The sequence below is a fragment of the Pyrgilauda ruficollis genome, unplaced genomic scaffold (assembly GCF_017590135.1).
Source record: "Pyrgilauda ruficollis isolate IOZ18807 unplaced genomic scaffold, ASM1759013v1 scaffold112, whole genome shotgun sequence".
NCBI lineage: Eukaryota > Metazoa > Chordata > Aves > Passeriformes > Passeridae > Pyrgilauda > Pyrgilauda ruficollis.
In genome coordinates this window covers 1226313-1250297 of record NW_024509433.1, presented here as the reverse complement: position 1 = coordinate 1250297, position 23985 = coordinate 1226313, and the positions used below count along the sequence as shown (strand labels likewise).

At 36.9% G+C, this 23985-nt stretch overlaps 1 protein-coding gene across 1 annotated transcript in view; it reads right to left on the bottom strand.

The window, feature by feature from the left end:
* Positions 1-4347: 4347 nt before the first annotated feature.
* SEMA3E (semaphorin 3E) overlaps positions 4348-23985 on the bottom strand; it is a 125972-nt gene continuing 106334 nt past the window's right edge. The window contains exons 11-17 of the mRNA XM_041477691.1: positions 22300-22522; positions 19553-19644; positions 18351-18392; positions 14658-14824; positions 8627-8694; positions 7021-7160; positions 4348-5429 (exon numbers count right to left, since the gene is read on the bottom strand). Coding sequence (XP_041333625.1) covers positions 4977-5429; positions 7021-7160; positions 8627-8694; positions 14658-14824; positions 18351-18392; positions 19553-19644; positions 22300-22522 — 1185 coding nt within the window. The 3' untranslated portion in view covers positions 4348-4976. The remainder of the gene's footprint in view (positions 5430-7020; positions 7161-8626; positions 8695-14657; positions 14825-18350; positions 18393-19552; positions 19645-22299; positions 22523-23985) is intronic.

The following is a 23985-nucleotide window of genomic DNA, read 5'->3' as shown; positions in this document are numbered from 1 at the left end:
CAACCACATGTGCTCTTTCTAGATAGGCATCTATAAGAACCTCAAGAAATCTTCGAATTAGGCAGATAGGGCTTCCATGCTTCAAGTTTGTTCAATTGAGCTCCATTCTCTTACTCTCACTACAGCAAATTATGAGCACATGTGCACAAATGCTTAACAAAGTATTTCCTGGTTCAACATTACCTGAGAGCCATATCCCAAAGGAGCAAAGCTCTTTTGTGAAATGCAATTGCAGTAATGGATTAGGTTGATGTTTGGCAAATGTGATCTTCAACATGTGCATCACTGTAGAAAGCTGATTAACTCGTAGTGACAAGAGGTTTTCTTGACATTGCTAGCTCTGCTATCTTTCTGTTTATAGTGCTAGTCAGATAACTTATTTCCTCAAAAAATAAAATACTAAAAAATCACTCATTGAAAGTAAAAAAACTAAACATCACCCAAAGGGAAACTTGCCAATCATGGCTTCATTTACAATAAATACTCATGTCAGCTGGACATGAATTCCCCATTAAAAACAGTAATTTGGTGAAGTGAACAGGATTCCAGGGCTGATAGGAATTGCAGGCATCCTGCTTGGTTACAGCTGTAAAAAAGCTCACTTTCAGTGCCTCTTATCTGGACAGTGCAGCTGTCAGAGGCATTTGTGCCTTCTGGACTCAGAGATATAAAGTTGCATAAATAACTCCAGCCTCAGTGCTCCAAGGTAGAATAAGGAGATTACTGTTTGTTTTGTTTGTTTTTTTTTTTTTTGTTTTTGTTTTTTTTTTTTTAGAGGGAAACTGACTGACATTTAGGAGAAAATTGATTTTTTTCTCCCCTGTCAGGGTTAAGAACCAGCCAGCAACCAAGCCCCAGCACAGAAACTCATTCACTCCTCATCCAGCAGGATCAGGGAGAGAACTGGAATGGTGAAAGAGAGAAAACTTGTGAGTTGAGATAAAGAAAGTTTAATAGGGAAAGCTAAAGCCATGTGCACAAGCAAAGTAAAGCAAGGAATTAATTCACTGCTTCCCATGGCAGGCAGGTGTTCAGCCATCTCCAGGAGAGCAGGGCCTCATCATATGTAACAGTGACTTGGGAAGACAATCATCATTACTCCAAATTTCCCCCCAGTCTCCTTCTTCCTCTCACTTTATAAACTGACCATGATGTCACATGGTTTGGAGTATTTGTTTGGGTCACCTGTCCCAGCTGCATCTCCCCCCAACCTCTCACATGTCCCCAGGTCCCTCATCAGTGTGGCAATGTGAAAAGCAAAGAAAGGCCCTGGCTCTGTGTAATCCCTGCTCAGCAATTAAAAAAAAAAAAAAAACAAAACCAAACAACAACAACAAAAAACAACCCTCTCTGTATTATCAACCCTGTGTTCAGAACAATTCCAAAACATTTCCTAGTAGCAGACACTGTGAAGAAAATTAACTCTACACCAGCCAAAACCAGCATACTCTTGAAATTTAAGAGAAAATAAAAGAACAAGAGAAACTCCATAACTGTGTTAATTATGTTGATTCAAGCACTTTTTCAAACATGATTTTTACTTGTGCTATTCAGGTACCTGAATAATTCCCCTTCAGGGCAATTATTTTGCTTGATTGCCTACAGAAGGAGATCTGTTTCATGCTACAGAATAGCAGTGTATATCCAATATTTTGAGATATAAAAGCTAGGAGTTGCACATCAGGCTAACATTCTCCTGCCCTCATGTCCCAGAGAATCTGAGAGCACAGCAGTCTGTACAAGGTGACAGTAATCTCACTGGCACCAAAAGAGCAAGAGCAAAGCAAAGGAAGTGTTAATCCAAGTGCTCTGGATTTTCCTTCATCACAAAACAAGGTAGAGCCCAAAGCTTTACCCAAATTGTGGCTTCTCAGTGAGTTTCCATTGGTTAGCATCTTCTGGGCTTAAGTGACAAAGTTCCACTCTCAAAATACATTCACATCAGGCAGACTGTATCTACTCATTACCCTGTGCCACATTTCCCATTTGGCAACTGTATACATACATCCTTCTGTCCTTATCTGTGGTCTCTGCTCATAAAATGCATGGTGAAGGACATCTAAAATTAACAATGTGTGACTAGTGAGCTGCAGATAATCATGCTGTCTGGGGAAAATATAAGAAATAATACAGATTATTTCAGCCAAATATGGTTCTTAATTATATTTATAATTTGACCACTTCATGCACATACAAAATACATCAAACTCATAATGATAAGAAGCAAACAATGGCCCCCAAATATACAAAGAAGCATTTTAAATAATTTTGTGCTAAATGCACATTTGTGCATATCCTTCCAAAATACACTGTCACGCTTTCTCTTCTTCCATAGATGTCAGAGCACTCTTTGACCAGACCTTGTAGTTCTGAATTCTCATAGGCATTGCAACCATGAAAGGAGCAAGGTGTAAGCTAAAAATTTAATTTTTAAAAGGCAAATAAAAAGGTAATGCAATTCTCATGTAAACACTAAAGAGATGGATAGGTAAAAACATACACTCTCATATTAAATCAAGAATCCTGATTTCCATATAAGATGATTTCCACCTGAAATCTCAATGAATGAGACAAAGTTATATCTGTTCCATGAGGCTGAGATGCTATAATTCCCTTCTAATAGTTAATTAATGATACATTTAGCACTAGATACTTGCAAATTAATCAAAAAATAAATAATAACTCCCATTGTTGTTTAAAATAATTTATCCATAATTCATCAGAAAATTATTTTAGTAGTGTTTTAGAAGTTTTCCACCAAGGGTGTCAGTGAGGTTTGTACAGGGCATTAAGTTCAGATCAGGGATGCTTGTTCTGTGTGTGTTCTCTGCCACAGCTTGCGGTGCTGGTGCTTTCTATACAGCTGTAAACAAACAGAGGATGATCTGTTTGTTTACAGCTGTAAACAGAGCTGTCCCAGAAACATGAGTTCATCCAGTCTCCTGTCTCAGACCAAATCTAGCAAGTACTAGATTTGAATTAACTCTGCAAGGACCAGCAGAGCATCCGGTTCCATCTCTTAGATATTGTAGCTAAACTAAGTGCAAACCCCCAGATACCCGATTCCCTTAACAGGCTGATGAAGATTTATCTGCTGCTGTACCCACACCAGGTGAATCCCTGTTTTCCTCACACTGGTTGCTGACAGTGTGCCATGTGCTCCTTCCAAGCACGGGGTCAGTCTCTGCTCCCAGAAGAGCACAGCAAAGCTCACTGGCCCTGTCAGCAGCTGTGAGCTCCTCTCACAAACAGCCTGCTTGGAAAACACTGGGTTAGCACTGATTGCTGCCTTCGGCAACACAGCAAGCCACAAACCTCTGCTACCCAGGGTGCTAATTCCCACTTGTCCAGGCCTAGAAGTTGAAACTTAACATGAAACTCTTTGTAGGTGATGAATCCCTTGTATATTTTCTTCATGGCATAAAAATTTGGATCAGCTTGGCTATTTCCCCTACTGGCATCATGTTCTTATTTTAGGAGTAAACTCATTTTTGACTAATTTGTGTTTACATTTAGCTTGCATTTATGCTTAACTTGTGTTTAATTTCCCTTTCTTATTTTAAATTTTTAATTAAAAAAAAAGTCCCCAATCCAATTCATGTTGTAATATTAAATTTCTCAGGTATTGACATACTAGGTTTTCTGCATTTTCTAGTTCTGGTTTCTTAAAGCAAGTTTTTCTTATATACATACACATATATATCTTTTCTTATATATGTACACATATATACTTTTTTAAAAAAAGTCAGTCTTGTAAGACCTGGAATGTAAATGACTTAGTTATTTTGATCTCCTTTTCTGGTATCACTCATAAGAGGAGCAAAGCAGCCCTTTTGAACAGAGACCACACATCAGAAAAAGGTTTATGTGGACCAGATCCTGAAACTACAGAAACACAGCTCCACAATGCTGAATTTTTTGGTTTTTTTTTTTTTTTTTCAATCTGTATTCTAACTTTTTTATAACTGCATTTTATCCCAAAAGCACACTAACAACGTAAAGCATCACTTATTTAAAATGCTGCCTTCCCTGTATAAATTACTTCAAACACTGCCTTCTAAATCTGTGGCTTTAACACATGGAGACTAAAAGTGTCTGCTAAAAGCAAACCAGCTGGGGATCTTGGTAATACTTCTTTGCTTATACATATTTCTTCAAAAAAGTAATTTAAATATCGTGTATCGCTTTCTTTAGCCACAAGAGGGCGATCCCTTAATTCCTGTCCGCTAAGGCAATGCACAGACACAAGATGGCTTGTTTTCTATCTAAGCCATTATTTCAGCTTTTTATGTAGATAAATTGATGAATTTAATTCTGTCTTTGTTCTCAGCATGCATGTGGCTTACATGAAATTACTAGGCAATATTATTTAGCTGTGGGAGCACACTGCGCTTCATAAATGGCTGATACTGAAAAAAAAAAAAGGTGGGAAGTAAATAGGATTTCCCTTCATTATCTTTAGAAGTAGCAGTACACTGTATTAACACAACTCGTTCTCAGTGATGAACTCAGACAGGTCACAATCAAAAGGAATAAGATCTTAAGACGTGCTGCTTTCAGAAGCATGAGAAATTTGTGAAACAAAGAAAAGATATCTCTTATACTTTTCATCCACTTGTGAATGTTTAGCTATTTGAATTTGTTAAATATGCCATCATGTGCAACAATATACAGCGCAAGCACAATCCACACAGGAAACTGATTCAAGCACTCAAAACCTGAAGATTGTCACATCCTCCCTAATGCAAAACTCTGATTGCATTTGCTTACTTAGAATCAGATAGTTGGGAAGATTTTGTTTAAAATGCTTCTAAACAGTCATCATGAGTGTACAATATAACTTACCATAGCATTTTTGTTTTCAGTCCCAATATTTTACATATATAAACCTGTGAAATTTACTCAAACCAAGACTGATTTCTCCCTCTTAAGTCCAAATAAAATTTTGCTCAGAAACAGTGGATGGATTTTGTCCATCAAGAGTCAGCTATGTTCCTGGGCAGCCGGTAATGCTCTGGCCTGATCCTTGCCTTCTTCTCCTGAGGGCTGGCATATTTCCACTTGGATGGAGACATTTTCAGCTTTTTTCTCTTCTTATCTGTACACCACACTTTTTCACAGTATTCTTCCACCCTCTGGAAGTTGCTGTAACCTATCAGTTGAAGAAATTCCTTATACCATGGCTTTGAAGCCTGAGGTATACTGCTCTGCATTGGGCATGGCATTTTGTGAGGGATCTCCTCCTCATAGTCTTTATTGAACATTTCATCTACACGTTCTTCCTCGACTATTTCCAGGGTGATTTTCCTGACAGTGTGAACAATGCTGTGTTCCACTGTCTGACAAAAATAAGTCCCTGCATCCAGTCGATGCAGCTTCAGGAATAAAAGGCCAAGGTCCATTTTTATTATTCTATCATCGGTCTTCACCTGAAAAAAACCCCATAAAATGCAGTTATAGAACACAGGCCTTTGCTATTACATTAAACCAATTCAATTATTTTTGAACTGTATTTTCATGACTGTAATATTAAATTTTGAGAGGAAGATTAGAGGTCTACAAATTTTTAATTCAGAGTGTTTTTGTAATATTAAATAAAAAATATTTACTTGAAGTAAACAAGAGATTGAGTTGTAAATGGAGAACAATCTAAAGAACCTGGGAAGCATGGAAGAACATACAGTGAAGCAGACAGATCCATGTTTTAATTGCAAAGGGAAATAAGTTAGAAATATTCAAATAATCTACAGGATGGAAGAAAAAAAGGGCATTTGCCAGCTGACCTTTGATAAGGATCCCTGTGAATTCTCCTATAGACTGGTATGCTTTTGAGGAGACATTCATAAAAGTATTTACATATCTAACTGCAGGACCATTGTGATCTTAAAGCCTCAGTTCTGAGTCTGCTGTTTGAGTTCCTCCTACAGTTCCTGAGGACTACAGTAATGTTCCTGAGACATTCGCAGATGTTGGCAAGCAGGGAGCACTGAGCTGTCTAATTCAGCATCAGGAGTGGCCAGGAAATGGTATCCTCAACTTTTCATTTAACAGTAAGGTGACGAATTTAAGCAGAGGTACTGAGTGATGAAGGGATCAAAAGCAGCCTGAAGAGAATGAACTCAGGACCTGGCAGCACTGAGGGAGGAGGAACTGGATGAGAGCTGGCCATGACCACTTGTAGAAAACCAACTGTATCCTGTGCTGTGCAACAAGAAGTGTGGCCAACTGGTCGAGGGAGGTGATTCTCTCCCTCCACTCTGCTCTGGTTAGCCCCCACCTGGAGTGCTGCATCCATCTCTGGGATCCTCAGAACAAGGCAGACATGGACCTGTTAGAGCGGGACTGGAGGAGGGTCACAAAAATGAAGAGAGGAATGGGGCACTTCTATGAAGAAAGAGAGAGCTGGCGTTGCTCAGCCTAGAGGAGAGGAGGTTCTAGAGCTTATTTTGACCTTTCAGTACTTAAAGGGGGCTTATAAGAAAGATGGGGATGTTTTTACCAGGCCCTATCTACACTATATCTACATATCTACACTGCAGTGATAGCTACACTGATGTGTACCAGAGAAGTATTGAGGAATATATATGATAGCACTTATGAACACTTTCATATGGTAAAATACATGTAAGAGAGGCAGAAAGTCCACCAACACTCATTTCCAAAAAATTCTGTAATAAATGGGTGAGGCAGCAAGAATGAATAGAAGTTAAACTAGACAAACACTGGAAAAAATACATACACATTTCTTCCCTGCAAAAACATACCAAGAGAAGTAATGGATTTTCCTTTGCTTTGAGATTTTAAATTAGCTTCACTCTATGTCTAACATCTGCATTCAAGATGATGAATGCAAACCTCAGATGAAATTCTCAGGTCTATTAGTTCAAGAGACCAGATGAACATAGTGATTTTCCCTGACACCCATGTACATTTCAGCAACTGGTGGCAGAAATCCAGTGAAGAGATAATGTTCCTAACAGGCTCTTCTATTGAAAAAAGTTAGTCTATAAAAATATTTACCTCTTCCTTCTTAGTTTCATGTGCCCTCTGGACAAACCAGATGACTTTTGCTTGTAAGGTCCGAGGGGTACACTCCAGAAGAGTGCTGTTGTACTCTATTCCATAAACAAATCGCTCCTCAGTCTTCTCCAGAACTTCACCTAGAAGGGAAATAAATGTTTCAGAAATGTCTTACTGCAAGTACTTGCTGCACTCCATGTTCAGGGTATTTTTACTTTTAGGAGTGAAACTTAATTCAGATCCAACCAGACAGTGACTGGAAAGTAATGTCTAAGGAAGATCTGACCTGCTAAATTAATTTTCCCACTATCCCAGGCTTTCACAGCATCTGACCAAATTGTGCTGTGACTCACCCAAGATTATAGAGAAACAGATCTCAGCCTTTCACAGTGCTAATTGCTTGTGCCTGGTTCTTATGAATAGTTAATTTCATTTTCACTCAGTGAAACAGGAGGATTCAAAACATGTTTAAATATAATAAAAAAATTCAATTTTTTTAGGGATAATTACAGCACATAACTGTTTGCAGAATGACACTATAAATACTCTAACCAATGTTATACATATCCAAGCTATACATCTATTAACTGAATGTACAGTTTGGGCCCAAGGGTGCTACTAAAAACAAGGTGAATGAATTAAATCAATATTTATTTCTGGTTTTCAATCCAACAAAACATCTGGAGGAGGATAAACTAGTTGTTACACTGGGCAAAACCAACTGCTTCATTAATGAAATAATTTTATTCCATAATAGTGAGGAAGATTCTTGAGCGCAAATAGCTTTATATCCTAAAAAAATACACTCTTTTATATAATTGCGATTTCTCTGTTGTATTTCAAACTTGTGGAGAATTAGCACTTAATATTGGAATATACTTTTCCAAAATGTACAATATCCTCCAATGGACTTCAATTTTAATAAAGATTTCTCTAGTAAAAAAAAATATATATATATGTAAATATTTAAAATAGTGTTTCTCTGGATATCATTCTGGAAGAAACTTTTATGTTTTATTTTTTTCTTCTATAAATGTATTGCATATTATCCTGCAAAACACCGAGCATTTCCATGCAATTGTTTTCTTTTTGGTTCTCTATTCCCAATACCCATGTTTGAAATCCTCACTTTCCAAGGTGTGGATAAGAGTACTCTATCATATTTTTTTAAAGAGAAAACTTGATCATAAATACATATTTTTATTCTGTAATGTCACTGCTCATGCCTGTTCTTAAATTTTAAGTGTCCTGACTATTTCATACATATTTCAGCAGCTCCATTGTTTCTTATCCCTGCCTCATCTTTCTGCTTTTTTTTTTTTTTTTTTTCCCTGTTGGGAGCCATTGGGATGCATTCTCCACATCTTTAGTCTGAATGTCAGTGCTGCAGCACCACATGAACATTTTGGGATGCACCTGACCTGCCATGAGACAGCCACCCTTAGACCTGGATGGCAGGGGCTCAGCCCCATGGCTCTTACAACATGACAGGAACATGCCAGTGAAAACCAGCAGGTGAGATCATGGTCTGGCTCGTGCTCTTGGCAAGCTCTGGGCTGGCTGTTCCAGGCCTTTACAAGCATTTGTACTTGAGTGAATAAATTACCAATGAACTGCTGGCCAAAGCACTGCTGCGCTGCGTTCCCGTGCCGAACGTCTTGTCTGCGGAAACGTCTGGAGGGAAAAAAGTGAAAATATTTGAGAGAACGTGTTTAGCTTACATGGCTCATGCCAAACTAGCCTTCGTTAAAAACTTAAGGAGTTAAACATTGATGGCTAACAATTTACCATTGTGAGAAGTGCTCATCTATAAATCAGTATTTTGTCTCTGCTCAACCTATTGGGAGTTATGTGTCTGAAAAAAGAAACATGCTTGTCTGGAGAAGAGGTACAATTATGTGGCCATTTTATATATAACTATACGAATGTTATAAATACGAAAAGAAGATCCTTTGAACTGACTGGGTAACATTCAGTCATAGGGACCTTTAGCTTGTCTTTGGGTTCTCTCTCTCTCTCTCTCCAAAAAGGAAGGAAATATTCCTTTTTTAATTCAGCACAGTTTGCCATCTGTGTGAAAGGCACTTCTTTTATCCTTTACTCTCATGTTTTTTTGGGTTTTTTTTTTCTTCACTTGAGAATCTCAACGTGTGGAAGAAATATTTTATTTTATTTCACCTTTGTACCAGACAGCTACTGAGCTCATTTTTCTCAACAGGGAAATATACACATTCATGAATGCCCATGCCTAGAAGGTGAACTGGTGGAAGAAGAACTGGGGTCAGAAGATGTGAGCCCCGTTTTTGACCTGGAAAAAATACAAGTCATTTTGAAAGAAAAATCATTCTGATTTTTGAGGTTTGAGTTTTTTATTGCATTTACAGAAAAACAAAAATTTAAAACCATTGTTATATGGTGTGTTCCCAGAAGAATTGTGCCTTCATATAGCATTTGTTTTCTTTGAATGTCTTGATAAATAAAATTAAGATTGTTTACTTGGCAAATAAGAGAGCCTATTGGAATGCTGTATCTTGCTACGTTAGTATGTCCAACAACCTCAAACGTAGTTTTTTCTAAGTATACTGTTTTTATGTTTGCATAATGAGTAATTCTATACAGTATTGCCAATGCCATACATAACAGATTAACAGAATATGCAGTGCAGCAAATCTTACACAGTAGGTATGTGTACAGTATAAATTATGTTAAAAACAAACAAAGCCAAAGAATTCTGTTATTCTTTGCATTTACTAGTGAAATAAGGTTATTCTCCAGTTCTACATGAACCTAAATAATAAAATTTTAAATTGTCACAAATCAAATTTACTGAAACTATTTAGATTTACACTATCTAAAATTCTTGTCCATTCTTGTAATGGATGTTATAATTTCATTTTTAATCTGGCTGTAGACAGTGATTATTTTTTGAGTTCTGTCAGCGACATGAACTCCTGATCCAGAGTTCTTGGTGGAACAAGATTAACCTCCATTGATATTCAGAGAAGAGTGAGCGTTTTTCCATTCTTGTTTCAGGGGAATCTGGAAATTCAGTGAAGACTGAATTGGGCTTTTAGGGAGAAATGCTAACAGTACTTGCATCCTATTAAAGAAAAACAGAGGTAGCAACTGGGCCTTGTTCTGCTCTGGGTGTTGTCATTGCCACGTGTAGTTCAGTGCTGATAAATGTTGTCACCAGGTCTGCAAGTCTGTGTGTGTAGATTACTCAGACGAGACATTCTCCTGCACAAATATACATAAACACTATAGGATATGCATTAGCCTTTGAAAAAACAAACAAGACAATCCTGCTGCTGTCAGGTCCAACAGCCTTATCTAGTAGGAACTGGTAGCAAACATGTTCTGTTTACTCATCAGTTCCTTAAGGTCATTGTAAAGCTAAAAAAAAATCCTAGTTCTATAAAACAGGATTATTTCTCCAGTTGTCAAAATCATTAAAGAAAAAGAAATGTTTGTTTGATGGAATTTTACTGTTGCAGCTGTGATGACTGGGGAAGATACAGCACCTTCACTTACTATTTTCAGTGCCTTCACTTACTATTTTCTCAAATAGAAGGAAAAAATCGAGAGAGGTGCTGAAAAAGAGGGAGATGCTGGGAGATAAACTCATTTCACAAATACTGACATAAGTGTGGTATTATTTTATTTTTTCTTAGAAATTATTTTACTCAGAATAATAGAGTATCAGACAATCCCTGAGATAAATTACTGTAAGGAAAAATTTTCAGTGATTAACAAAGGTACTGAATTTCAGGAAGTACCTTTTGCAATCTGTAATTTCATTGATTTAGATTTCACCCCTTAATACTCTGCTTTCAGGAACCTAGTAAAAATTATCTGCAAGAAAGCACTACAGTCATCATCATCATCATTGCCATCACCATGACTTTAATTTTTCTTTATTATTTCCCAGGAATGTATGAGACAAAATCAAAAGTCTTGTGAAGAAAAGGCACCACTCAGGTTTGCATAAGTAAATCAGGAGACTGCGTGCCTGCTGGTGGAGTTGGTGATGGAGAAAGAAGACAGAGAGGAAAAGGAGGCGGGAGAGAGACTGTCAGCTTCTAAAAATTAGCTATCGAATCACACAATGCTTACCCAAGTTCAAAGACATTTTTAAATTACTTCAGACCTTTTTCAGCCTGGATGGTGAGCTGGTACAGCAAAGAATCTCACTTGTAGAATTTGGTGCTTGTTTAGATAAAAATTGAAACTGCCTAAATACAGATTGCAGAGCTAATAGTGAACTAAAGCATTTAAGTCCTGGACCTCTGCTTTCTCAAGTGCACTTCACAAAATTTGAATGCAATAGAAATTCCTTCTGCTATCTGAGGTATTTGCAGTATTCAGGAGCCACACACCTGTAATTACCATGGAATTGTGATGTGCTGTGCTGTGCTGCCAGCATCAAGATATGGGGTTTTGGACTCAGTTCCCATATTTAATTAGTTATCCAGGAGATACATGTACAAGGAGTTATAGACTTTCACAATTTAAAAAATCAATACCGGATGCCAAGCATAAGGTTTTCATATTTATGCTTTACTTCTCTCTAAATCTGTTACATGACTTAGTTCACAGATTTCTATTTAGTGTTACTAACTAAACTACTAAACACTTGTTATACCTTGGAGGCATCAGGATCTAAAGCAGACAGCATTTGGATCAAAGTGGGGAGGACACATTGTACATCCCTGCCCCAATTCAATTCTTCATCAGTAGGACTGGAATTAAAAGGAGAGCTTTGAGCAGAGCCCTTACCCACTAGCAGCACTGCTCTTACGGATCAAAAGTCAACATAAATGTACAGATTGAAGGACACATTTGAGCAGAGACAGGTGGTACTAAGGTCAGCTCAAGTGTGTTGCAATGTAAGGCACAACTCCATGACTCCAATAAAGGGACAAGTATCAGGAGCAGGAGAAAGATGCCCCTTGCACTCACATTACTTGTATTGCCATGTACAGCTTCAGCAGAAATCTGGAGCCTTGAGACAAGGCCATACTAAGACATGAATGTTCTGGGATGTGGCAGTAATTAAATTAAAAGCCATGGCAGGTTTATCAACTAATCAGTGCTACTTGGTATCAAAGAACTCCACGCTGTGTGCCGGGACCTGCCTTGTCCCCGAGTACTCTTCACATGGCACCTGACAGGAAGCAACCTAAAACAACTTCCATACACATGTCCCTAGTACCTCTCCCTGCCTCTCCATGTACCACGCAGTTAGTGTAAGGTCTTAAATTTAAAATGCTCTGAGCTTCAGCTGTGACCTAAAGTGAACAAAGCAAATGCCATTCATGCCTCTCAGCACTGTTAGTTTTGCTGGCTCTTCCCCAGACTGATATGGAAAACAAGTTTTGCAGACTTCAAGAACATTCAATTGAGTGCAAATCCCTTCTCCACTGCTACAGTGCTTATCTTAAGAGAAGGAGGGAGATAGCAGCAGTATTTTCTTCTTTTAGAGGCTGACCTGCTGAATGTTGGGGAAGTAAGGCACAGGAAGGTGCCTGGGTGCTGCCCATATCACTCCACCCTGGATAAATGTGTTTTCAGGGAACTCAAAGCCTGCTGGTCTGGAAATTGTCTTAGGTGAGAAACATGTACAACAAAGTCCAGGCCTCAGTGAGTTTCTCTCATCCTTTCTTAGACAACAAGTAACCTGCACAATATAAATGGTGATACTGCTAGCAAGCTAAAATGCTGATGGGGAATTTTTAACCCCTCTTCTCCTTCCCTCCCAAATGACTTTTACATCATCAGATGAGTAACCCATATGCTTTATCATTACGATAATCCAATTTCTACTTATACTGTAGGACATTAATCTCCCTGGCCCGCTGTATAGCTGCTCATCTTTCTTAATCTGGGGCCTGAAAATTTTAACCAGACTCATTTCACCCTGAGCAGTAAACCAGAGCCCACTTCTTCCCTTCCCTATATTCACAAAAGGCACAAGAAAATTGTGCAGTCCTGCTTGTAAAAGCTGTGTAGGTTTCCTGCTTGGTTTAACCTATGCCTTAGTGCAGTAAATCCAAAAGATTCTCAATTATGCTGAGTCACACACTGTGTTTCTCATTTGTACTTTTAAATATGCCTTATCCAAAAAGTGATGTTACCAAAGGTAACATCCATAATGAATCCATGACTGGATTCATTATCTTTTAAAAAAAAAAAATGTATGGAAATGTCTATTATGCCTGACAATAGTCAGCATGCATTTGAGTGCATCCTGGTTCGAGGAAAGATAAAATATACCAGATGAAAAATGACTAAATACAAAGCCCCATATTCCTGGTTTTTTTTTAAAAAAAACAATAACAGATTTGGGATACTGTGACTTGGTTTGCACTTAACCATCTCCAGAAGTTTTCAAAAGTCTCTCTGGAATTTGTTAAATTCATTCTTATAGTCCTTGTGGGTCTAATATAAATGAGCATATATTTTTTAAACTAGTAATTGCTAAAAAAGCCACATAAATTATTTGAATTATGCAACACCAAAATTTTGCTGATTCAGGTAAGAAATTGCTCTGTCTAGGTGACAAAGATGACTAATTTTTGTGAAAATGTCTGGATTAAAACATGCATGTTCTAGATACTTGATCTGTGCAGCTGAATTGCAGAACCTGGGTTTGAGAGGGAAGGGAGGACAACAGGTCCCAAGGAAATCATTGAATGAAAGAGTGAAGGTCAAGAACCATGAATAAGTGAAGGGTGATATAGAGAGTCTCCACAAGAAAAAATTAAAGCACCCAAATCAGGTCTGTGCTTTGAACTTGCCTCTAGAGTAATTTGCTTTTCAATTCACCTCAGAAAACCTAAAGCAAAACTTAGCTTTTGCAGAAAATCTGTTCTGGTGGATTTTGGTTGGTGAAGGTATATTACTAATAACAAAGTATCTTTGATTTTTTTTTTTTTTAATTCTGTTGTATATGTATGGTGGGTCTTGACAGCTGGTCTGCAAGCAAAGCTGAGTTAATAGAAGAAATGACAAGTGATGATTTTTGAATGTATCTATAGCAAGGCCATCAGCATGGAAACAAATTAGAAAAGATACATGAACATTCTTATAAGTTAGGCCATGTGCAAAGTAGATGTGTATACGTGCCTTATTAAATTTCTGTAAAACTTTTGCCAATTATATTGATGCTAATTGCTTTGCATCAATGAATATAAGTTATTGTCATGTAGTTAATGACTTAAGATCACGCTTTGTTAAGAGTATATAAGCTAAAGAACACGCAAAATAAAAACTTTTTCTTCTTGAACCCTAATCAAGTGTGTGTATGTCACTTGTGTGACATTTGGTGCTACCTGTTCTAGGGTCACTGATATTGCAAAGACACGAAAAGATGTTTGAGGAAATTAGGGTTTACAGTGTGATGCAAATAATTACGAAGTGACTTAGCTCTGGTCATAAAAATATTCCTGCTACTGTGATTTATGCCATCTTGTGAGTATGGCTCCTTGCAATCCCCTAAGGTTATGCTGAGAAATAAGATGATGACGTCTCATGGGCTGTGTCTGAGGGGGACATACGAAGTATTCTGTGTTGCAGTAGAAACTGCTGATGTAGATATTTGTAAAAAGAGTATCAGAAGAAGCAGGAGCTCTCACCTCTTTGCCTGCACTGCTGTGGGGTAGTAGCGGGAGCAGGAGATCCCGTCCCAAGCGCAGTAGGGATCCCGAGCCAGGCAGCAGTCAGCGCAGGCTGTGCCGTACATGTCACACTGGTGGAACTTCACTTGGGCTATGACCGCCTCGGATCCCACGTAGAGCTGTTGCTGCAAAAAATGCACCACATAGGGTTCCTGGAATGTCCACTAAAACTTCTCTTTCCAATGCAGTTATTGAAATTGTTAAATTAACCGTTGCTTGTTGTGCTTCCAGCCTGTGACCTGAGGGAGGCAGAGTTACTCTGCAGGAAAATATCTGATTACAGATTAAACTCTCCTACTGAGGACAGAGAAACAGAAAGAAGGCAAAATGAACAAGTTTATTTTACATTTCCTTGCTTCTGAAGTTTCAGCTTGTGTTTGAATAGGCAAGGGTTTACATTTCTTTTTCTTCATCAAGATATTTTCCAGTGCCTCCCTCTTTACACTTGTCTGTCACCTAACTGATCTGCAAAACAACCCCAGCTTGACAGGAAAGATTTTAAACAAAGAAGTTAAAATATGCAAGGGTTATATGCAAACTCAATTTTAAAATGGGAGTTTTCAAGTAAATTTAACTCTTGATGGAGCTACTTAGAAAATGGTCACATATTTACATGCACAGTAGTGCTATGATTTTTATAACACCTCAGTGCATAGGAGATAGATGACAGATAGATAGACAGATAGATAGATAGATAGATAGATAGGCATTTAATTGTTTTCCTGTTTCTGTGCATAGATAGATAGATAGATAGATAGATAGATAGATAGATAGATATTTACTTGTTTTCCTGTTTCTGTGTAGTCTTTCCTTACAAATTACCTGGTCACTATCTACTTTTTTAGTATTTATTTGCAGGGTTTAGGTGGGGGTTTTTCAGCATTAGCATTCATTGTTTGAATCTTTTGAGCTCACATAGATGTCCTTTTCAACTCAAATAACAAATAATCAATTTAATTCTTCAGATGCTAGCACAATAAATTCAGAAGAGAATAGCTGGAATTGAAAGGAACTTGTGGAAGAGTCTTGTTACTGACGAATGTAAATTTTCTGAACACAGAAAATATGCATTGTGCACTGCAGTAGAAACCGCTGATGCACAGCTCACTTCCACAGTTTTACCAGTCAGAAAAAGGATTCCTAAGTTGTGCTCATCCTAGTGGCCAAACTTAGTTTCTAAGTTTCCTATTCTTCTCTCAAGCTCTCAAAATCTGGTATTTTAAAGTTACTTAAAGCTGGAAAATACCGACACCTTATTTAGTCTATCACAAAATATAATTTTTAATCTGGATAGTCTGTTCTTGTTCCTTATTATATTTCTTATATCTCTTTAGATCATAGAAATTTAACTTTCAGAGATGCCAGGGGAATAAACTAGGAGAGGCTGGTAACAACAATGCTCGAAGATTTTTTCTGGTGAGATAAACCAGATGATAGTAGCAGGAACTCAGTCTGCCAACTGGAATGAAGAGAAAACCTAGGATACTTGTTTGAGGGGAATTCTTTGTCTGCAAGTGCTGAAGTTTGATTGTCCCAGAAGACATGAACAACACTTTCAATGAGACATATGAGATGAGATTTTCTCTTTTATCTTTTAACCGGGGTAAAGACTTCTTTAAGTCTTGGTAAATCACAGGAGGGAAAAGAAGCATCTGATATCTAGCCAACTGAACATCAAAGAACATTCTTTCCCAGTCTCTGCAGATAACAAGCTCAGCCCTGAAATGTGATATTTTACTGTACCATCACTTGGTGAAGACTGGTCAGTGTTATAAGGATATGGAGACATAGGTAGCAAGGAGATCTCCACAGGGTCAGTAACTCCAAGTTCAAAAGACATCAGCAAAAATGCTTGAGGTACAACATTTTTTTCATGTATACTCAACTACGTTATATTCCTGCTGACTTTAAAGACAAAATTACTTGGTGCCAACTCTGACCGTAGCACATATTCTAACATTTAATTGTCATCAGTGTCAGAAAACTGTATCCAATTTCAAGAATAAGTTTATCTACATTAACAAGCTGATCTTGGTTTTTTTTAATCTGATATTGTTTTGCCACCAATGTTTAAGAATCCTCATATACACAGTAGGAAGTCACTTCACACAGTAAAATATCTTCACACAGTAAAACATATATATATATATATATATATATATATATATATATATATGACTCTCCTATTCTCTCTCTCAGTTTTCTTTTTGATCTCTTGAAAAAGTAAAGCTACTTTTACTTCTCACAAGTTTTTTTCTTCAACTTCTGGGTTGCTCTGGTGGCTTTTTTGAAGATCGGTCCAGCGTAGCACATATTCTAACATTTAATTGTCATCAGTGTCAGAAAACTGTATCCAATTTCAAGAATAAGTTTATCTACATTAACAAGCTGATCTTGGTTTTTTTTAATCTGATATTGTTTTGCCACCAATGTTTAAGAATCCTCATATACACAGTAGGAAGTCACTTCACACATCGGTCCAGATTTTCCAGATATGCCTTGAATTAGTAGAGTTAGCACACCTCTTGGGAGATGAATATAAGGTGGGGAATGTTACTTCATATTTTATGATATCTCTGTTTTACTCTTCCAACAAAACCCTTTAACCATGACAATTCATTGAGAGTTAAAGGTAAGGCAAACATCTGAAAAGACACCAAGTCTTTCTCCAAATCATCACTTAGGTGCAGTGTTAGATTGTTCATTATTAGATAATCTAATCTCCAGAGCTGCTTTCACAGTCTGTGGGAAAAGACTGAGGCAGGAAATAATTCAAAATACTTTGACCCAAATCCTTCTCTGAATTACCATCACAGGACTTTGACCTTCTGCATTACATACAGGAAGAATGCAAGCTGATTAGACACCAAGACTCAAATAACCCTTTGGGGCACAGTCACACCTCCTAATAGTGCAGATTTCATTCTTTCTTATTCGTGTTTCACTGTGTTTATGTGCACCTACATTGCACCCACTGTCTAACATCACTATGGACATGTTTAACATTAAGATATAACTATCCTTGGATGTTTATAATGGCTCTATGCTGAGATGATATGATGACATATAGACAGATGATTGATATGATATGATATGATATGATATGATGATATGATATGGAAGAGAATCTGCCCACAAAAATAATAAATTGGGTGTTTACATCAGCAGAAATTTTCAGAAACTCAAAAACAACTCAGATCCAAACAGCCCTACAGGGCAACTGAATATGTGGGAGAGCCAGCAAGGCTCTTTTTGCTGATATCCCCATGGGGCTGAAGTCTGTCTGCATTTATCAACAGAGAACTTTTCTGTGAATTGCCATATCCACCAAGCTAATCTCTACTGTGATTAGTACCATGGTAACTCATGAAACAGATTGTTTTTTACTTGCATTGATATTTTGGTATGGTATTGTGAACTAAGGATATTTACCACTGGAACTGAAAAACATAAATACATTATAAAGGAACAGAGCATATAACCATATAAGCATATAAGTTTATATTACAGAACAATTACATGTATCAAACCAGATCTCATTATAGATGATGTACATCTGTCCATCTTATCCATACATCTAGCTCTATGCAGTTTACAGCTTCATTATGTTTGAGTCACAGTCATCATATTTCAAACTTGCAAAATACTTACCCTTTTCGAAGAGATTTCCATAGAAATAATAGGAACTGGCATCTAAAAAAATAGGAAATATTTGTTTGCTTAGAAAAAATGATATCTTTTTGCTATGAACATAAATCAGGTAAAATAGTATTGGTATTTACTTACGACATTCAGCTTTGCTAGATACTTTGACTTTCTTTAAGAAAGATGTGAGGAAATTGTGACTTTCAGAAATATTGCTTTAAAACAGTTTATTTGGAAACAAGCAGCCAACACTTAATTCAGGATTATCAGAGCTACAGGAACACTACAATTTCCCTGTCAAACATGACATTAGCTCTTGTCACCACAGAATGTCTTTTGTCCTGCTTGAGAGTGATAAGTGGAGTGTTCCTTACAACAAAACATTCATTGAAGATAAGATGAAAATAGCAGGAATTCCTTCTTTTACCATTGTCCTCTCTGCCCTCTGCTCAGATTTCTTGGAGCAATACATAGCCCCTTATATTTCTATTCGAAACTAGCTTTATCAAGAAGAGCAAATTCTGTGATTTTCCCTGCAGGCAACAAATGAATAGTTACACTGCCTAAATTCAGGTACCAGATTTAAATGTCTAACTTTTTATATTAGATTCTCCCTATAGTTTGCAGCAGGCTAGTGTAAATATAGCTTTATTTGGCTAATGTGACGTGATGAGAATACTCACTAAGAATTTCATTATGTTAGCTTTGTCACATGCCAAGAACTGAGCTTTAGTCGTAGGTTGTTCCTTAGGAGAATGGAGTTCTGCCTCACTAAGAGCCATGTTTACCCACTGTAGAGACAGGTTAGCTGATTCACTTTTTCTGAGTGGACTTTTTTCTATCTGGAGACCTCATTTAGGTCTCCAAGATTGTAGCAGGCACATTTTTATGTGTGCAGTTATACTTTTTTAATTACTTAATTAGATATGAGGGAAAACTAAACAAAATGCAGTAAGTTTCTAATTAAAAGTTACACTCCAATGTCCAAGCACGTAAATAGGAAGGCACTATTCGTGATTTCCTTCAGCATGCTTTAGTACTTGGGACATTAGAAAAACTTCCTTTGAAAATGAAGGTTTCCTGTCATAAAATTTCTAGATAATGAGAAAATTTCTTGCACACAAGTATTATATATTTGACTATCCTCAGATTTTTTTGACATTTTAATTCTGATGAAAATTCAAGACTTTGTATACAACGCAGTTCACCTTGAATACTTGCAGCTCTTCAAGAATCACTTCTTCCATTGATTCTGTCTCTTGATTGTAAATTGTTATAACTTTCAGCACAATACCATTATCTGGACAAAAATTTAAAAGAAAACAAAACAAAAGTAAAGGTTATGATTGGTTGAAACATTTATATAACATTTATATACTCTAGGACACCTTCAAATACCTGAAATTACTTCAAATTGTTAATGGATTGAAATTTATACATATGAAGAGGTAATTACATTGTGCTGTCATTAGTGAGGATTCTTACTCTTAGAAAATGAAATATATGACAATTTGTCCCTGGCAAATAAGAGTCAATTTAGACACTTGAAAGATACATAATTAATTGTATTTTTCAAATATTGGGTCATAACACATTGTGAATAGCAAAAGGATCACAGAGGACAACCATATTTGAGAAAAAGAAATGGGAGTGGGTGGAAGCCTAGTGCATTGAGGCAAGCAAGTGTAAAGTAGCTTTAATTATAGGATCTGAGTGTTTACACTAGATAGCAAACTACTAATATCCTTAATTGCTGACAGCAGCTCCATTCCCCCAGGCAAAAGTATAAAAGCCTTCAAGGGCTTTTGTGCACAATTCTTACCCTTCTCTAAGGAACCACCAAGCTGCTGTTGAGCTGAAGGTGTAGTTGAAAGGAGATGAACCAAAATATAGGATGCACATTCAAAGAGACTAAGGCACATTGGACTTAGATTTATCAACCTCTCAGTCTCTGCAACTCTTGCAGGAAAGTAAAACACACAAATAACATCTGGTCTTCCACCACTTTGGTTTTGCCTTGCTGGCTATTTATAGAAAAGCCTTGCTCTCCTTAAACTGAAAATCTGTCATCAACAATGGCAAATATCACTTCTTTTCTTCTGTTATTTTCAGTCATCTTTCATTTACAGGAGACATATTAAGCAGGGAAGCACTGGGGAAATCGTTCAGCAAAAGATCAAAGGGTGAAACAAAAAGAGAAACCATTAAACTGGGGTCATACACCATTTTTCAAAGAGACTATGTAATCAAAGGCAACCATTTTGTAGTAGAACAGTGAAAAGAATTTGTATTCTGAGCTGTGATTTTCATAAGTAAGTCCCTCTTCAAATCCTGCTGACAGACATGTGAAAGCTCTGATGTTCAGACTTCGCCTTTGATGAACCTTTCTAAACTGCACTGCTACCCTAAAGAAACTTGCTCAGCTGTACGATGCTGCTTACTTATGTTACACAGCAGGTGTTGGACTGGGATTAAAAAAATATATATATCAACCCTTTCTAATATTATATTGCCCAAATAAGCACTCAGTTTTCTGATGGGAGCTTTGCTGGAGTAGTGATTGCAGGTTTCATTTCAGAGTTTCTAAAACCCGAATTCTTTTGCTGGAATTTCATGCTACCTGGGATCAGACAGCCTGAGAACACTAGGCAGCTGTTGGGGACCAATCCAGCACAGCTCTAAAGAACACATTTAATCCACTTCGGATTCGACTTTGCTGAACAAAAGACTTGTGTACAATAATATTTGATGCAGTCACAATTAAAAATGCAAGGAGAAAATATAAAGGATGTAGGGCCCACTGTAAAATCTGCTGTACAGAAATAAGTAACACATGATACAATGTTTTACAGACCATTGTTAAGTCCATTACCAAGACCATACCAAGGCTGTTTAAAACCATAGAAAACAGAACTGATATAAATAGTGCTTTGCTATTCTATTAACATGATTTTTTTAATGTTCTCAACACTGAAATGTACTTACCAGAGGAATTTCATTAGTAAAAAATAATTCACTGGAACTGCTTTCCTAGACAAAATGGTCAAAATTATTTGTGATACCACTCCTGATGTTAAATTGATTAAATGTGAATGTAAGAATCCTTGGTTTTTTTCTAGACAGATTAGATGTGACTTAATTCTTGTGTAGTGACAGCCTTTCCTCTTGTTTTCTTAAGTTTTTCTATTTTTCAAAGACCATTAGGGTATTGATTTTTTCTCTGCTTTCTTAGACTTATACTGAAGGTATATGTTATATTTTGCCTTTATTGTGTTTGTTAGGAAGATGCTTAAAAATTCTTGTTAAACAAGCTCTCCATGTTTTAGTGAAATGGCACAGACGAAAGACAAGAAAACTTGGCAGGAAACTTCTAACAGTTTTGGGATTTTTAAAATCGGGCATTTCCTCCTTCCTTCCTTCCTTGAGCTATGTTGAAACCAAAATCTGGAAGCTGGAAGGTTTTTTTAATGGTATCAGTTAGACTTGTTGTCTCCAGAACTCGGGAAAAGAAACTGTGGAATAAAGCCAATAACTTGAATGGATATTTTTGGAAATCATATCACCTTTGCTTCTCTCAGGTCTCCAAGTCTCAGCTTAGAGATATGACAGTGTTCTGAAGTTTAAAAAATAAGGCTGGCTGTTTTTTTTAATATTCTTTTTTGAAGAGAAAAGAAATGGAAATGGAATTTTCATTTTCTCTTGCTAGTTTTTAAATAGTTCCCTACCATTACTTTCCTATATGTTAGCATCACAGTGAAGCACATGTCTGGAATGACTAACACCCTCTGTAAGGTGAAGGCATGAAAAGAAAGGTTGATAAAAATAAATGCTGTATAGATTTGCTTAATCCTGGAAAAAACAAACAAACAACAAAACAAAACAAAGAAAAAAGAGAAAGAAACAAAAACTTGTTAAATTGTAAATGTAAAAATTCTTTCTTGTTTTCTTTATTTACCTGTGCCAATGAACAGAACATCATATTGCCCATCTTCAGCTTCCACTCTGTCCACTGCTATTTGTTTAAGATTGTACTTTCCATCTGTTTTAACTAGTATTGGTCTCTTATGAACAGGCCTGATGGGCTGATACATCAGTGGATGACTCCTGGCAAAATGGACAGCTTCATCAGGATAGTCTTTAGTGGTGGTATACAGCCCGCCATTCACCTTGCTGGCACACTGCAAAAACACAGAACACAGATTATCCTGAAAGCTTGCCCAAGAAATTGTCAGAAAAGAGTCTTGTTTTCAGGGATAAAGATAAGTCTACAGAAAACCGAGCACAGAAAACCACAGCAGGAATTAGGACAGTGAACCCTGTGCTTTATGCGTGTGTGGATTATTAATCATAAGAAGGAAATGCTGAGCAGTGCCTTGGCATTGCCATGTTTAGGAAGCAGGAGTTCGTCCCCCTTTGGCATACTAAGACAGAATAAAGGGTAACACCTTTAGATTTTGACAAAAGCCATAGTGCTTATTTCTTCCCCAAACTCATATTGAAGATGTAATCAAAATGGCCATGGACAGAGTAAGAAGAAAGGGCTTTTCTGTCCCAGTAGAGAAACAGACATGCAAAGTCAGCAGAACACTAATGCTTTAAATCAAGCTCTAGTCTTGTTATTTTTTGATTGCAAAATGTATTACCATAAGAAACTAAACTAAACTTAAAAATTATGCCAACAGTAATTCTTGATTTCAGGAATTTTAACAGTATTATGTTTGATTCTGATTCCTGACTCTAGATGACAGCATTATATATCACAGTTTAGCTTCAAATACCAATGTTTGCACTGATCAATCTACCAGTTTGTAAAGCAAATAAACGTTATGTCAATGACTGATTAAAAGAGGCTTACTCCTTGAGTTAAATGTGCAATTAGAAATAATTTACTGCATTAAAGAGAAAAGTTAATTTTAGGATGCTTTGTGAAGGAGATAGTGTTTCCCAGCTGAACATAGATCCTACATTTCTAATTTGCTTCATGATGTCTAATTGGAACCATTTATGATCAAGCTGGGAATATCTCAGTAACCATTTACTTTCTCTAAATATTCATAAGACGGTGTGGTTTTAAGAAGCATTTCAAGTAAAGCCACAGTAGCAGACTTTCTCTATTTAAATTGGATTTTTCAATCAATAAAATGAAATACAATACTCCTTAAGTTTACTGGAAACAGTAATTTTAAACTTGTGGTCAGCTGTAATCAACAATAACAAACTCCTGCACTTGTCAAGCAGGGCAATGTTTGTTTCCACTTTTTGGGTTTAGCTACAGGAATGTATTTGTTCACTGTTGCTTTAGAAGTAATTGTCTAATCAACCTAGTGATGGAATTTTACCAGCTGTTTGCAATAAAGAGACAGAGCTGGAGCACGAAGACAGGCTGAGCCTGTGCTTCCCATGCACTGCACAGCGTATCAAGTGAATAGGCATTGCCAGGTTCCCTTTGCAAAGTTCTAGTCCTGGAGAGATTTAATACAAATAATCATTCACTGGCTTTTTCATTTTAATTAAATAAAATCAAGTAGTCTAGAAAGGAAACAGTAGATGCAGCTGTCTCTAAAGTCTATCAACCTCACTTGATATAGCTGATGTCATTTCCAGAAGCAACACAGCCTAAATGAACTAAAAAAAACAGGAG